General features: G+C 41.4%; 1 protein-coding gene across 9 annotated transcripts in view; it reads right to left on the bottom strand.

The window, feature by feature from the left end:
* Positions 1–4,615: 4,615 nt before the first annotated feature.
* The window catches only part of FBXO34 (F-box protein 34), a 72,916-nt gene continuing 61,361 nt past the window's right edge, over positions 4,616–16,170 (bottom strand). For 6 of the 9 annotated variants that reach the window (XM_023527227.1, XM_011385210.2, XM_023527228.1 and 3 more), the window contains one exon: positions 4,616–7,858. In XM_023527227.1, coding sequence (XP_023382995.1) covers positions 5,704–7,848 — 2,145 coding nt within the window. In that variant the 5' untranslated portion in view covers positions 7,849–7,858 and the 3' untranslated portion in view covers positions 4,616–5,703. Of the gene's footprint in view, positions 7,859–16,008; positions 16,118–16,170 lie in introns of all 9 variants that reach the window. The other 3 variants (XM_023527229.1, XM_023527226.1, XM_011385203.2) reach the window with 1 other exon arrangement.

Genomic DNA, 16,170 nt, shown 5'->3' on the forward strand with positions numbered 1-16,170 from the left:
ACATGTTATGATTTAAAATTTTCTGGTAGTTTCATTAAAGAAAAAAAAAACAAGTAAAATTTATTTTTATGTTTTAACTCAAGATATCCAGCAATATTATCTCAACATGCATATAATCAATATGAAAAAATTAAGCTGGGGGGAGATAAGGGAGGGGCTGCAGGAGGGTCCAATTTGTATTCTTGCCCTGGGCCACAAAAATACTGAGAAAGGCTTGCCCCTATATGTACAGCCTTGTAATAAACCCTCCTTGAATATACTCATTTTGGGTGTCCCAGCAGTTTCCTGTTGAGACCCCATGCAATAAAAAGCCTCTTTGGAGCACATACTGAAAGCAAGTCAAGGGGACCGAAGCCAAGGCTACTTAGTCACATAAAAGGAAAAGTTCATGTGAGAGGTCCCGGCTTGGGCGCTGGGGCAGCCAAGTCACTCACTATCTCTGCTTAGGAAGAGAGTGGATCAGGTCTGGGGTGGAATTGTTCATGGCAGGCCACACACCCTGTAGCAGAATCATGCTCAGCTGCCTACATAGATAGAGGCAGGCGGCTTGGTGAGGAAGGCAGAGGAAGGCCCATAGCCCAGTCCTAGGATAGAGAAGGCTGGGTGGGACTGGCCTGGATCCATCCCTACCCTCCTAGCAGACCTCGAACATTCGGTTGTGCAAATGGGGGCATCTAACCTCATAATGGATAGGGGCTGACACAGCTAAAACGCCACCTTGCTCTACATCTTATTGTTTAGCTACCAATTGATTTTGAATTTTTTTTAAGAACTGCATTGATCTCTTCATACTACTGAATAGACATCTGAAAAGTCTAGTGTGGTTCTCTAAATGGAGGGTGGGGGATACAGAAAGGAGGGAAATTATTTAAATAGCACAGGTTATTCTACCCCAGCTAACTGGGAGGTGGGATCTGCTATTCCCCCAAGTCTCAGCCTCTGCAATTACCACTCAGCAAGAGTACCTCATCTTAGATGACTTATGCATTTCCCAGAAGTGTACGTGGTACATATCATCCTCTACTGGGTGATGGCCACGAAGGATTTCCAAGAGTAATTTCAGCTTAATGTCATTTTCCCCCAATTGCTAACTTAGAACCTAATCCCTACTGTTTTTTAATCCAAAGACAAAAACAACATTTAGTAGAGCCTTCAAATTTTTATAGCCCACCTTAATCCAAAAGATGAGAGACAAAAGAGTGCCAAAATTAATTTGTTCTGAGGTCTGGGTTCTACTCACTGAAGAGTGGATGGGGGCCTTTCAGGAAGAGAAGAACCTCTAACAAAGGGTTGTTGCAGTGTAAGTCTTCCATCTCTGCCCCCACTCCCTTCCCAGCTACCAACTCTAGTGGCTCTGTTCCTCTAAAATAATACTAAGGTCACACAAACTCTAGAATGGGGGTGATGCCTATCTGTGGTTCTGCTTAAACCAGTTAGGTATAAACACACTGGAAATCACCCAAGGGTACATAACCACAGTGTTTACTCTTCCCATGAGGTTGTGCAAACACCAGCTATGGCCACAAATTTACAGTGTGCATGTCGATAGAAGGGATTGCGTATTTCCCACACAGGTACTTTCACCACTGCACAGAGATTGCAACACTTGCTTGTTTGAACCAAAGGAAAAAAAGATAGAAACTATCAGATTCCCCGAGTGTCAGGTGCTGTACACAGCAGAGAATGTATTTAAAGGCAGCGTGGTACCTGACAGCTAGATGACATCAGCTCTTATCGTTGCAGTCTGCGTTGTACAGCAAGAAGGGTTTTGGTGCAGACTGGCTTTATTCTGCTTTTGTTTTTAAAGCAGGCTGTGGGATGAAGGGGAAGACAAACAGCCAGCCAGGCTGCTGAGTGAAGAAGGAATAAAGGCAAAGCCATGGAAAACACCTGGGAATGCCTACATAATAAAAAGTGCCCGAGGCCGGTCCGAAAAGGTCAGCAGGGAGGACCTGACAAGTTCAAGTTAGAAGGGATGGTTGGACAGAGCCCAGCAAGGGAACTCCTAGACCACATATTACCCTCAGCCCCTAGCCTTCTGCAGTCAGAAAGACCAAAGCAACTTGCTGCCAGGGGAGCCACTGATAACGAGACCAGGTCATACCAAATGCACAACTGGCAGACAGGTACCCAGCAAAACTCCTAAGGCTGCCATGGAGCAACCCTAACCAGTGCTCCCATGGGATCAGCTGTGGCCGGAAGAAAGGGTCTTCCTAGGTCCCTTATCCACCCCATCCCCACCCCCAACAGTTTTCAATCCTAGATAAAAAATTACAGTACAGCCCAGAGCAGTAAGTGCCTGCCAACACCTTCACCTTGAGATGGTCACTAGAGAGGCACATTTTATGCAGCGTGTACTACGTATGAAGCACTGAGGGGACACATAAACAATCCGCCCTCTCTGAGCCCAGATTCAAAAAGGAAAGGTAGATATGTGCAGGGTGCCACAGAATGTGCCACCTGAGCACAGCAGCCATCGATGTGCTAAGGCAGAGTATGTGGTCAATTTTGAATGATCCTTTCACATGGCATTTTTAAACCAAATTCATTTCAACAAGGCCTTTTTAAAATTTTTTAATCTTAGCCCTTTTTCCTTTTCCAATTCATCCTTTCTTTGGATATCGCATCCACTGGGCAGGGGACAAAGCCCAATTGCCCAAGATAGGAGAAGCTCTGCCTGATTCTTCCAGATTTATCTAGTTCTGTTTTTTCTTTCAAATGGTGTGAGGGGTAGGAGATAAAAACTAGGCCAAGCCTATCAGAGCCTCTGAGCAAAAGCTAAAGGGAAGTTTTCTTTATTGGGGGGTGGGGGGGCTGTGGTGGGAGGGATGGTTAGGATCCTGGTGCCCACACGTTTCCTCTCACAAGTCTAAGATTCTGCAGCAACGCAGGAAGGCAGGTAATGTCTATTGTTGCAGAAAATAAAAAAGTGGGCTGGTTTGCCCAGCTTGGCACTAGGGGGCTCTGAAGCACAGCATCTTTCTCCTACGGGGAAAGCTGCACTTGTCTAGACCAAGAAAGGGGTACCCTATGATGCCACTTGCTAAAATCCTCTACTGTTCACAGAGAGAGTACTGAGAACTGGGGCCTGCCACATAGTTCAAAAGGGAGAACTGCATGCTAAGATGGACTTGGCACTCTTACTGTGTCCTCTAATCTTGGTCAGTTCAGCCCCTCAGAGTCACAGCTTTGTGTCCCAGGTGAAAACCAGATCAGCAATGCCTGACTTGGGAAAACCAACCAAGAGCAATGCCTGACTTGGGAAAACCAACCAACAGCCAATAACAACGATAGCTACCATTTACTGGGCACTGAACCGCACACCAATCTGTGCCGTATGTGCCTATCTCCTTTAACCCTAAATTAGTAATCATAACTCACTAGGAAAGAACACTGAGATCGACAGTTTAGAGCAAACCACGGGAGAAAGACAAGCACTGGAAAAGCATTTCCTTCACAAGTTATATGTAACTTCTTAAGTTATTGTCTAATCACTATGTTGTATACCTAAATAATACTGCATGTCAACTGTATTTGAAATTTTTTTAAAAAAGCATTTCCAACATATCTCAGCAAGGGCAAGTCATTAGGACATTGATACACCTTGAAGGAAAAGCAAGCTGTTAGCCTCTCCTCGGTCCTGTGTCAGTGAGCGTGCGGGGCTCCAGCCTGTCAGAGGTATCATTACCATGGGTCTGAAGGGGGCAGACCTGACAGCATCAAGAAACACTTTTCAGTTTCAGTACCCATTTTTCAGGGAGGAGCAGCTACTGCCTGGAGACGGGCACAAGAAGCTGGGTGGATATCAGTTTGGAAGCTGCTCTGTGGCCACTCACAGCCTCTGCCTCAGGTGAATGTGGGTCCACCTGGCTCCACTGCTGCCCCACTCTGCTTGGCCAACCTGGCCAAAGCCTACTCAGCCTTTACATCTTTGTCCTTCACGATCATCACCGCATAGCCCTCACTCATCTCCTTCCCCATCTGAAATGTCCCCCTCTCCTGAAACATTTACCAGAACCCAGATCTCATACAGGTAGCAAGGTTTTTTGGTGAGTACTTGATTCCAAACCACCTAGTTTTCTAGGATGCAGTATTTCCCAGCTCCACCAAGCAGTACACGACCACGGGACTGAATATATCCCCAATGACTTCTGAACAATAAACTAATTATTCCAGGACAAGTTGTAAGAATGTCCTACATCAGGGGTCCCCAATCCCTGGGCCACAGACCAGTACCAGTCCGTGGCCTGTAAAGAACCAGGCCGCATAGCAGGAAGTGAGCAGCTAGTGAGCAAGCGAAACTTCATCTGTATTTGCAGCCATGCCCCAGCGCTAGCATCACTGCCTCAGCTCCACCTCAGATCATCAGGCAATAGATTCTCATAGGAGCACAGGTCCCTGGTGCCAACAAGGTTGGGGACCACTGTCCTAGATAATACCTCCTCCAACGGGATATACAGTGGGTGTTGGGCAGATGACAAACTCAAGCTAAAGGACTGTAAAACTGTAAGCTCATAATGTTAAGATGTTAAGATGCCTCAAAAAGTTTTTAACTCTTACAACTCAATTTACATCATTATTTCAAAAAAGGAGGAAAAACTCTGCAAAACTCAGGTCTCATTTAAGATGCAAGTTTTTATTGAAATTAAAAAAAAAATGTAACCAGACAGAAATAAAGTAGACAAAAATGTTATAATCTGACTATATAATATTCTCTCATTCTTGGTGGATCACTAAAATATAACAAAGGATTGTTCTCTATGCTAATTTTAAAGTTGTCCAGTTAAACCATTATTTGGTATTTTTTCAACAGGTTAACCTCAACTATTTAGAGTTTCTTCTCAGAAACATTCATATATTATACAGGAAACATTCATAGTTTATTTGGGAAACATTCATATTTTATACAGGATGTACAAATGTGAGACAATAAAAAACACACAACTATAGCCGCAACACTATCCTAGCTGCATTGTGGTGAGTATGTTGTTCAGTCAGCTGTCCACTATGTACAACTGGATTTTAACTGTGTTATTTACAGAGGGGCCAAAAGCACTCGTCTAAGGTAAAGGCGCTCGGGTTTAATGTGCACTTTCACAGCCCTATGAAAACACAACCATTATATACACTGTAAACACCACAGGGCATGAAATCCATCTCCAACCACAAACATCAATCTCACAGAATCAAGCATACAAAGTCTAAGGTAAGGTGCCTGACTTTTCCTTCGTAAGCATACTTTTCATCCAAGAGTGCTGCTATTCTTTTCGTAGGACACTACTCACTTATTGCAAATATGGTGCCAGTGCTCGAAACATTTCTGGAACCCTTTTTTGGGGACTGCCTGCACGGTCTGCAATGAACTCTTCTGAATGTCCTTGATGGAGGCAAGTCTTCATTCTCTGAGAAATGGATTTGATTTCGGAAAACAGACATAATTATTCACAGCCAAGTGAATGAAACTGTGGGCTACCACCCTGGATCAAATGTGAGGCGCCACTATAAAATGATGAGACCAATTTTCTTGTACAGCTTGTAAATTAACAGAAGAAAAAAAAAAAAAGCCTGAGCAATGGCAATCCTGACAGAGTAAGTACAGACTCTCCTAGAGACATGGCTCTGAGGGGCAACACTCACTTGAACGGTATATCTAGGTGGTATTTTGCAGTTTTAAAAATCATTTTGTCGCCTCTCACACAGACTTCAGTATTCCTCTTCAGTTTCGGTCCCTTTTGCTTTCTTATGGATTGCCCGATTAAAGCTGTGGCAAGCAGGGACCCAGTGATTGTCATGAAGCCCCAGTTTACAGCCAGGGAAGCCCTTCTGAGACCGATGGCAGCACATCCAGTATCCTGGCCCATAGGGTAATGCCTGGCAATAGGGTTTGGGGTGCCACCGGCACAGGGACACATCCCCTTTCACATATTTTTTCTTGCACTGCTTGCAAGGATCCTCTCTATAGCGTGGATCTCGAACCCAGCGAGAATCTGCTGGCCTGATGTTATAGTATTCAATGATAAACTTAAAATAGCAGCAGGTACATTTAAGAGCCACTAAACTCTTGGTGGGAAGTAACCTGAAGATTTTCACCATAATGTGGTGGGGTAGGAAAGCCATGTACTGCTGAGGCTCCAAAAGCTGCTGGATTTTAAACCTGGTCTCCAGAAAGTCATGAGACACCTGCTTCTTCCAACTGGATGCCTCGAGCACCGGTGATGTATTTTCCACAGGAGAGGCTGGTGGGACAAATGAATCAGCTGAAACTTTTTTTTCCTCAGCTGCACTGCCACCTTCAGCAGCATCTTCAAGCTGGCTGGCTTTGGAAGACTCTTTTGTTGCACTTTCATTCGACTGGGGACAGTCCGACTGATGCTCACCAGGTGGCAAAAAAAACAACATCCCTGGAAGTGGGTCTTCAGTGGACTTTAAACCAGAAGGCTGGTCTTTCTCTACCTTGGATACAGTGATACTAATGCACACAGATTCTCTTCTTCTCTGATCAGGATTTTGGCTAGTAAGTGGCACAAGCTCTCTATTCACACAATCAACAGCATCTGTGGGCAACTCAATGGCTTGGGGACAGGTATGAGGAGGAACAAGTGACTCAACAAGTTCCTCTGTCATTTCCACATCATATCCATTGCTGTTTTTCACAGCAGTTTGCTGATCTGGCTCTAATGCTGCACTGTCCATGTGGAAACTCACACCTGCTGGCAATGAGGGGCAGCCCCGAGGAGCACCATCCCAGGCCTGGTCTCCCTTCAGAGAACAATGGTCAGCTCTTGAGGAGCCACAGTCCACAGACACAGAACCCGCAAGATTCACCTGAGTGTCGGGTGCCTCCAAGGTGCCTTTGATTGTTTTGCTTTCATCTGCCTGAGTGCCATTTGCAAGCAACACCCGGCCTACATTTCGACGGAAGCTGTTATTCCTCGAGAGGCTCCCAGGCTCACGATGGCTCTGCCGCTTGAGGCACTCGGATTCCAGCCTGGCTACCATGTCAAGGACACGGACTGGCTCACTCTGTGGTTCACCGACCTCAGGATTTCCCCTTTCTGTGGGTTCTTCACAAGCTCCTGGGGAAGAGAAGGGCTCGGAGGCTGGGGGCACACTTCTGGATTGCCCAGAAAACCTCACCATGGCAGGTGAGTTAGTGCAATTTTTTGCACAGCTGGCTAGCAGAGCACTGGCTCTCTGCTCGAGGAAGGCAACCATCTGTACGACCGAGAGAGGTCTCCCAGCATAGACGCCGTCCCCACTGTCACTCACATAATGCACAGAACAGTGCTCAATGCCACACGCAAAAGGCTCAGGCTGGTAGCACCTGCTGTTGTTGACTTCCCTCATCCTTTCTAACTGTATCTTAGCTTTTTTAAGATCCCCTGATTTTTTCCTTCTTTTAGTAGCTCTCCCATCAATATCCCAGGAGCTTTTTATTTTCATAGATCCTATCCTATTGCTACACTGGTGGGCTGCAAAGAATGCAATTTTCTCCTTGGTATTTCCCGGTTTCACCACAGCCCAGATATCAAGCGGCCCTTCCCCTTCTTCGCCCTGGTGGATTGTTGCAGATGGTGCATTCTTCTTGGTTTTAACATTCAAGCTGCTCTCTACAGGACTCTTCCCACTCATACTGCACAGAACATTTGGAGAAAGGATCCCAAAAGGCTTTCGAGATGACGCTTTACCAGGAGAGGTGGAAGGAAAGACACCTGGTTTCATGTAGCTAGCTCTGCATTTTTCATCATTTATAGCCTCTTGGTGGCTCATAGGAGTTCTCAGAGTTTCCGTGCTGATTTCCAGAGGTCGTGCTTTCTTCTGGAGTTTCCAATATGGCTTTAGGTGCATAACAGAGGCTCTACAGAAAAGAAATACATATTTGATTACGACAGTGATTTTGTTTTTAGGCAAGTTTTTTTCTAACTTACACTCAGATGGTTCTAGCAAGTAACGAACATTTTCTAGCAGATCACTAAGTCTTCAACTCTCATTTCAGCGTGCTTTTAATGTACAGATTGAGAATAACAGCAGCAAAATAACCACTTTCTGGCCTGTGGTGTACAGGCCAGAAAACAAATTGGTGAATTTCAGACTCAGTGAACAGATTAAGAGAACTTCGGAAAACTGACGTTAGTCAACATTCTATTCATAAAATTAGCACTTTAAATGTAAAGAAATTTGAACTTACCGAAAATATCCCAGTAAGAAAGGAAAACAGAAAAGGAACTCGTCCAGAATTCCTAGTAGATTATTTCTAAGTCATCACAACTAATATTTCATTGGTTGCAAAAGTCTATCAAAATTGTTATATTGCTTTCTAAGCTATTTCTATACTGTTGAATATTTAGATGTTTCTAATTTTTCACTTGTTTGCTTATGTGCTTTGCCCACCTAATAGTCTTGATTTTCTAAATCTATTTGTATAAGCTCTGACTAATTTTTCTGCAAATATTGTAAATCAAATCTAGAACCCACAATCTTTATTAATTCTAAAAAACACTTTATAAACTAATTCACTGAAACAGTGCGTTGTTTTCTCCCCTGTCCTGGGGTAGAGATGGGAGCCATTTTAAAACTCAGACGAAACGATGACATGCGGATATCTGTGTCCTAGTCCTTGTCATATCACTAATTAACCAGACCAGGTGATTCTACCTTGGACAAGTCACTTCCCCTCTGAGTCTGAGTTAAAATGTTAACTGAGGGGTTGGAATACTAGATTATCTATCTAATGATATCGTCAATTTATACATCAAAATTGCCCATTCCTACACAGAACATTCTGAGAAAGTGTTTTTGTTGAAATTCCTGGTCTCCTACAAAAAACCCCTACAGTCCGAAACGAACACTTGCAGTCTCAGGTTGGTGGAAGTGAGGCAAGAGTCCCACAGGTCTAAGCACGTGGAGTCTTACTCTCACTCATGGGGACACCAGTCTAAGACATACACATTGGGCAACTCAGCATGTTCCTCTCTCATTCACTCTGTAACATTTACTGAGTGTCTGCAATGTGGCAGCTTCTATAGTGACTGCTTTCAGAGATCAGTTTTATCATCAAATATGAAAGTGATTACCCAGAACGAGTTTACCTTTCACTTCAACTTTTAATTCCTAGAGTCCAGTCTCATATAAAAGAAGAAATACACATATGAGTATCTTCTAGCTAGGTAAAGAGAAATCTTGCACTTAAGGCTCGCGAGGTATCTTTTTTTCAAAGGTATCCCTGAAATAGATCAGATTGGTTTGTTTCTGATCTTTAGCAATTTATATCCTAAATCTGTACAGATCTTCCCCTTTTCTGCATTTTAACATTTTTAGTAGTTTCCTATCATTGCATTTTAAAATTTTATCTTACAAAAAGAACCACCCAGAATTCTTCAAGGACAAGATGAAGATATATGAAAAAAACAAATCGATGAATAAAAGAAGGACATCTAATGCTATCTCTGTGTCAACAATTTTCTGGTTTTTCATATCCCTTCGACTTCTCTCTAAATTGAACAACTCAAATAAAAGAAGTTGTTGAAAAATCCAATAAATTCTCACATAATGATCTCATTACAGAATAAATTTAAACTTCAGCAATATGTGTGGCATTCTGCATTGCACAGTATGTTCTCTTCGCCTTCCTCCCCCACACATTATTTTAGGTGCTAAAGTGATAGAGGCATTAAGAAAAACTAGTGTGATTACAGAAGGCTTTTGTTTGCATTTATTACCCTGTAAAGTCAGCTCAAATGACACATTACTAATAGATAAGGTTTTAGCATGATTAAACAGGATATGATCAGAGAACAGAAGTGAGGGAAGTTAAGGTACAACGGGGAAGAAGAAAGCTAATAAGGTCATTTGATGCAATCAGAGTGACTACTGGAGGGTGGGGGGACGATTCTGCGGGCACCCTGAAGGAGGCAGAACATTGAGGCTCACTTCCCAACAGTTTGAAGGCTGCCTAGGATATTAATCTCTCCCCTTCCTTTGCCGGCCTTGAAGGCCCTGAGGCAGAAAATAGAAATGTGCTGGCAAGACTGAGAGTAAGAAACGGCCAAAATATGGGTGCTGGACCACAAGGATATGAGCAGGACAAAAAAATCCATAAAATATAAACTTTATATCTCTAAGAGATTACACCAAATGATGGCGCTTTCCCACCCCCACCTAACTCCCTCAGACACTGCAGAAAGCTCCAGCCAGGTTTCCATGGTTGCCAACCTCTTCACCACAATTGTATTTTTAAAGTTCACCATAATAAAGTCCTGCTCTTTTGCAATTAAATAAAATGCAGGGTTATAGCACCTACTTACACATGAGTGTTCCTCAGATGATCAGAAATGTCCTTGTAAAAATTTAAGATCCCTGAGCCCACTGAATCAGGGTTTCTGGGATTGGGTTAGAATCTGTTTTTAACCTTAGATTTAATTTGGAAAGAACTTTAAAGGTCATGTGTTAGATCTGATGTAAGCATGTCAGCGGATTCTGGACTTGGGCTGGGCTGAGGTAGCTGGGCTACCTCAACAGGGGTGAGGTGGGACGGCCCAACGAAAAGCCGGGCAGACTGTCCATACTGAAGCATTCATTCTAACAGCTGGGTAAAGACAGCCCATTTCTTGTTATTCTCTTTAAAGCAGAAAAAAGTTAATGGCCTCTTTATTGCCAAATGTCCTGTTCAACTCCAATTTCTCAGTTTCTTTAATACTGCTTTCCCAGTTCTCATCTCCCCTTCTCTAGCCCTTAAACATCAGTGTTCCTCAGAGTCCTTTGTTTTTCTAGACCATCATTACTCTTAAGCCATATATCGAAGTGATCTCTTGTGGTTTTAACACCCACATACTGATGATTTTCCAGTGGTATATTCCCCCAAACTTCATATTCTATTTCCTGCCTAGTAGACATACTCACCTGGATGTCAAAAAGAATCTCAAAAATCAACACAACTAGTTAATGATAACATCAAGTACCTAGTCAACCAAGCTAGAAAGTTCAGTCACTTGAGTTCCTTCTCCCTGACCCCCAAATTCAATCACCAAGTCACTAATACGCTCCATCTTCTTGATCCCTAGCACGACTGCCCTAGTTTAAGCAGCCATCTTATCTTGGCCTCACTGCTGTTAGCTACAGGAAAGCCTACCCTCTTTATCAGTGCAAGGCCAGGTGGGGGAGCCCGCCCTAGTCAGCCTATTAGCTTCACTCCTGCTTTGCCTTACTACTATACTTCATACTTTGGAGCTTGTTCACAGAACCATTACCACAGGGCCAGGTAGATGAAGGCCAATCATATCACTTAAGATACAAATTTTAAGAACCATAAAACTAACACAACAGCTTCAAAATGTTTTCATATTTACTGCCATTTCCTTCTATCCATTTAGTATAAAAAACTGACTTAACACTCTGGGCTGGATATTACTGGTGTAATTATAAATAAGACATAACTGCTGCCTTTAAGGAGACAGAAACGTATATAAAAATTACAATAGAATGAGATGCGTATTATAAGGATAGTACAGGGTGCTGGAAGAGTTGAGGGGACTACAAGAGGGGTATAGAGAAGGAAGGAGTGTATGAAGGGAGGCGAGGGGACCACCAGCACCAAGTTCAGTCTTGAAGATGCAGAAAAGAGGTCAGAGAAGCCCTGATTTTCTAAGCTAAGCCCTGAAGGAAGATAAATGAAGTCTTAAAAGATTCAAAAGTAGATGATGCTTTTGGGAAACTGAGGAAGATGAGAAATAATCAGAGTCCAACCTCAGGCACCATGACTGGAAAGTGACAAGTAAATGGAATAAATAGCAAGAAAGAAGAGGCAGGATTTTAGCTACTAATCATAAATGGAGGTTAAAGGAAAGGAAGGAGTCAAGGATGGATCCTCATCCGGAGGCTTCAGTACTGGCCTGTGAGCCCTTGGGCCTTCTGAGCCGCTCTTCTGCTGCTCGGGCCGCTTCCACGTCTGGAAGTGTTCTGCTGCTTTACTTTCCCTTCTAATGAAGCTATTCCTGTCTGCTGTATTTCAGTGTCTTGCTCAAAAAAGAAAAAGGAAGAAAAAAAATTACGGTTTCCGTACCTTTTAGTGAGATGGTGACAAAGCAGCTGTGCAGATTTGGAGCAGGGGAAGCCGAGGTAAGTTCAGTTTTAAGAAAGGCTGACTGACTGCAAGATAGAGCTATCTAGTAGGCAGATTGACACAGGTCTGGCCAAGAGAATAGGAGGAAAGGGAGAGGAAAGTTGTCAAAGAAACATTTCGATAAGAAAGTTTTCTAAATAGAGATTACAGATGCCTTTTTTCAAAAATTTCACAATGAATATGTTACATATTCATTATAATCAGAAAAAAAATGTACATAAAAGGAAGGAACAGTCACTTCTAGACTCTTCAGCAAGGTCAAATAAAGAACTGTTTCCAGTTAACTCATGGAGTCCCTGGTGACTCTGCTGTGAGGAACTACAATGGGTGATCGGGGCACAGCCAGAGCTCATGGAAGTGAGTACAGGAGTGACTGGAAGGTGAGAAACTGAACCTCAGCAACTCTTTCATGGAACTTGGCTGTAAAGTCTTTGTATGTACCTGTCACCTTAAATCCTTTCCAGGAATAAGGTGAAATATAACAATGAATCAATTAAAACTTAACTTTCCTCTAGTAGAGGCCAAAATTCTGCTTTTAAATAATTCAATTATTCCTTTTAGACTGTAACTTCTGATTTCAACTCAAAAAAGCTGGAACTCACTTAAACATAGTGTACAATCCTAAAATGAAGCCATGGAAGAGAATTTAACTTTGCTTAGGAAATAAAGTGCTTGGATAAATGCCAAAATCTAAAGAGTCATACTACTATTACCTGTTGTCTGTGGACGGATAAACTTGATCAATGAGCAATCAAACGACAATATGGGGCTAGAATGGGGAAATACAGGGTTTCTCTTAGTGCTAATAGGCTTAGTGCTAATAGAAGCCTAACATGAAAGGCAGATGCCTGCTTTCTAACTTGTCACTCCTAGTCTAAGGTACTAAACTTCAAAACAGGTTAGAAGAAAAATTAATGATTAAAAAAAAACAGGTTAGACAATAAGGCATTTTCTGTTTCTTTCTGCTTCATTAAAGGTACAGGAATGTTTCCAAAAAGGAGTCATCATTTATTAGCATAATAAGAGCTACTCTTTATTTATAAAAAGTCAGAGGAATAAAAATAGAATAGTCCCTGAAAGATACCTTTAGAGGGGAAAAAAGTACACAGTAAATAAGTTCAGTTTCTTTAAAAATGTAAAAGCTTCCAGAGAACATCTTATTACCGCCTTTTTCACTGGACCACTATAGAAGTGATCAGCAACACAAGCAAGTTACTGCACGTATATGTAATGAAATCCTTGTTTTTGCAAATGAAGTAACAGAGCTAAAATGACTTTTGAAGCCCCACAGCTAGAAGTGGTAGATTTAAGATTCGAATCAGGTAAGTGTCCCCTAGATCTATACTGTCCTTGCTACCAAAAAAAAAAAAAAAGCAAGCATATAAAATCCTAGGTTCAATTATGACACAAATAAATTTAAATAATTCTGATAGCATCTATTCAAAGAGCTTTCATCTTACAAACTGAATTAATTTTTCCTAAGTGCCACATATAACTTCAATACAAAACTGTGATGAATCATAGCAGATATATCATATTACATAGGAAGCCATGCTAATATAAAAGCATGTAAAAACGGCTTTCATGGCTATTAAAGTGGAAAAGTACCAAGATCAGGAGTGTGTGAATACAGTAGAGGCACTAGAAAAGACATCTCTCCATAAGCCTCTAAACATGGATAGGATGCATCTAACTCTCACAGAGCGCCTTAACAAAACGCCTTAACGAAACAATAAACTCTAAATCAGAAAAGATGGTATTTCTCAAACTGAACTCCCAAATATTGGGAAATGACTTTTTTCAGGGAAGGAGTTGACTTTTTTTTTTTTTTTTTTTTAAAGGAACATTCTCTAAGGCTATTTCATGAGAACTTTGAAGTTTGCCTCAGGAGGGTTGGATGGTTAGTAGTGCACACTTTAATGGAAAAATCCTTTATTGTCTATTAATAGTGAGTAATAAACACAGAAAATAGTCTTTGGAAACATGCACACATGGTTTTCAAGAACTCACTGCTCACAGCTTTTTCATCATTCTTAGAATTCACAATGGTATTTAAGTACAGCACACACCTACTTTACGGTTATCTGTAATATAGATTCGATATCATGATTAAAGACCAAATAAAGCTAACGTCTAGAAAAATAAAGGTTATGATAAGCTTGATGGGGCAACAAAATATATAAAATATAATATAAAGGAATATTACAAATTAGGAATGGTAGCCATTACTTTGCTCTTCCACTGTGATCACAACAGACGAGACACCTACCACAGTTAAACAGTATTGCAAAATAGTGAATTACTGACATTATGTTAGTTTACATGGGTCCCCCCCTCCCCTCTTTTCTTGGAGTAGGGAGGAAAGGGGAGGGCCTGGAAGAGAAAGAACACTTGTTCAGGCTATTTTGAATTATTAAATAACAGCTGGGGATAGACACAAGTTGAAGTATTTAATTTTTTAAAAATTACCATGTTTGTTATCTAAGGTAATCCAGTGAACGGTAGTTCACAGATCTGTCCTATTGCTCCTGTGACATAAAACAAATACAAAACTCTAGCATATCACAATTTATTGCTACCTAAGCTGATGAGACATCTACAGTTTGGTAGCCCCAACTAGAATAAACATCAAAATCCAAATGAAACCCAATAAAGTATAGTTCCATGAAAATCGTTAATATGTTTGAGATGTATATTGAGCATTACCAAGTAAATTCTGCCTCCACAGATTTTGAGATATTCAGCATTCCTATTAAAAATGCTTATTTTTCCTATCCTAATGTTTCTTACAGAAAACAAAGGAAAAGAAAACCTCTACCCTTTCATATAGTGAACTGTTACTTCCTTGAATTAGCTGATGCTTTTCTCCTACTTTGAAACAAATCATTTTTCCACATATATTTTATATAAATTTATATATTTTTAAGGCAATAGCAATTTTTGACATCACTTGCACATGCATTACTTTCAAAGAACTGGTCAGAGCTTTAATTTATGCTCTGATAAATTAAAGGATGTAACTTACAATGTAAGTAACTCGGGCATAAGGATGTCACCTCTCCTAGGAAATAAATGGTAAAGATTCTAATACTAGCCATGAACGCAGTTCAAAAATCCATTAGGTGCCAAATAAAGTTTGATGTGAAAAATAAGAGAACAGCTACTAATTCTAGAGTGTAAATGCAGCACTACACTTTTCTTGTCTACCAGCATCACACACCCCCTGAGTTGGGTGCCTCAATCTTGAGCCAAGTACCTAACACAGCCAGCTGGGCACCGGCTGGCACATTAGCACCATTATAGGTAACTGAATTTTAAAATGGCTTATCTCAAAGGAAAAAAAGAGGTAAAAAGTCAAAATTGAGTGTAACAAATACTAAGGCACCAGGGAACACAGTTTGCCTGCAGTATCAATGCAGACAAAAGAGCTATCAAGTTAAGACTTTTGTCAGCAATCCTGGGTGGGGGTGGAAGGAAATGAGGAGATTGCTTCAGAAATAGGACTCATGGTATTTACCTGAGAAATACAGCCTAAGCCACAGTCCTGACTGGGTCTAGCTGTTTAGTAATTACTGTCTCTTCTACCACATTCTTCTTGGCTCTGTTGAACCAAGACTGCAGTGGCAGCCCATGCACTAGCTGGTACACTTTAAGAACGACCATTTGTAAACAAATGAGGTTTATGGTCAACAGAAAACTAAAAAAAGTTGCTGCTTCGGGACCTATTTCTAGAGCTGACCAAAGCCAATTTAAATATCGGAGTTAAAAATTAGTATTTCCAAGGGGTAAATGTGAGAAATCTAATAGTACAGTAAACCAATCATTAGGCACCGAGAAGACTAAACTGTCAAGTTACTAGACAAAAAAATTACATACAGGGGTTTACGTACTTGTCTTATCTCTCATATAAAACTACTCCTTGAGTACACAGAAGGTCTGTTTTCATCTTTGTACCCCACAGCCATCTCACTCTGCAGAATTCAACTAAATCTGGAATTCCTAAAGACAAATATAAAAAGTATGGTTATAAAGGTATAAAGAACTCTCCATTC

Source organism: Pteropus vampyrus, unplaced genomic scaffold (assembly GCF_000151845.1).
Source record: "Pteropus vampyrus isolate Shadow unplaced genomic scaffold, Pvam_2.0 Scaffold15, whole genome shotgun sequence".
Classification (NCBI taxonomy): domain Eukaryota; kingdom Metazoa; phylum Chordata; class Mammalia; order Chiroptera; family Pteropodidae; genus Pteropus; species Pteropus vampyrus.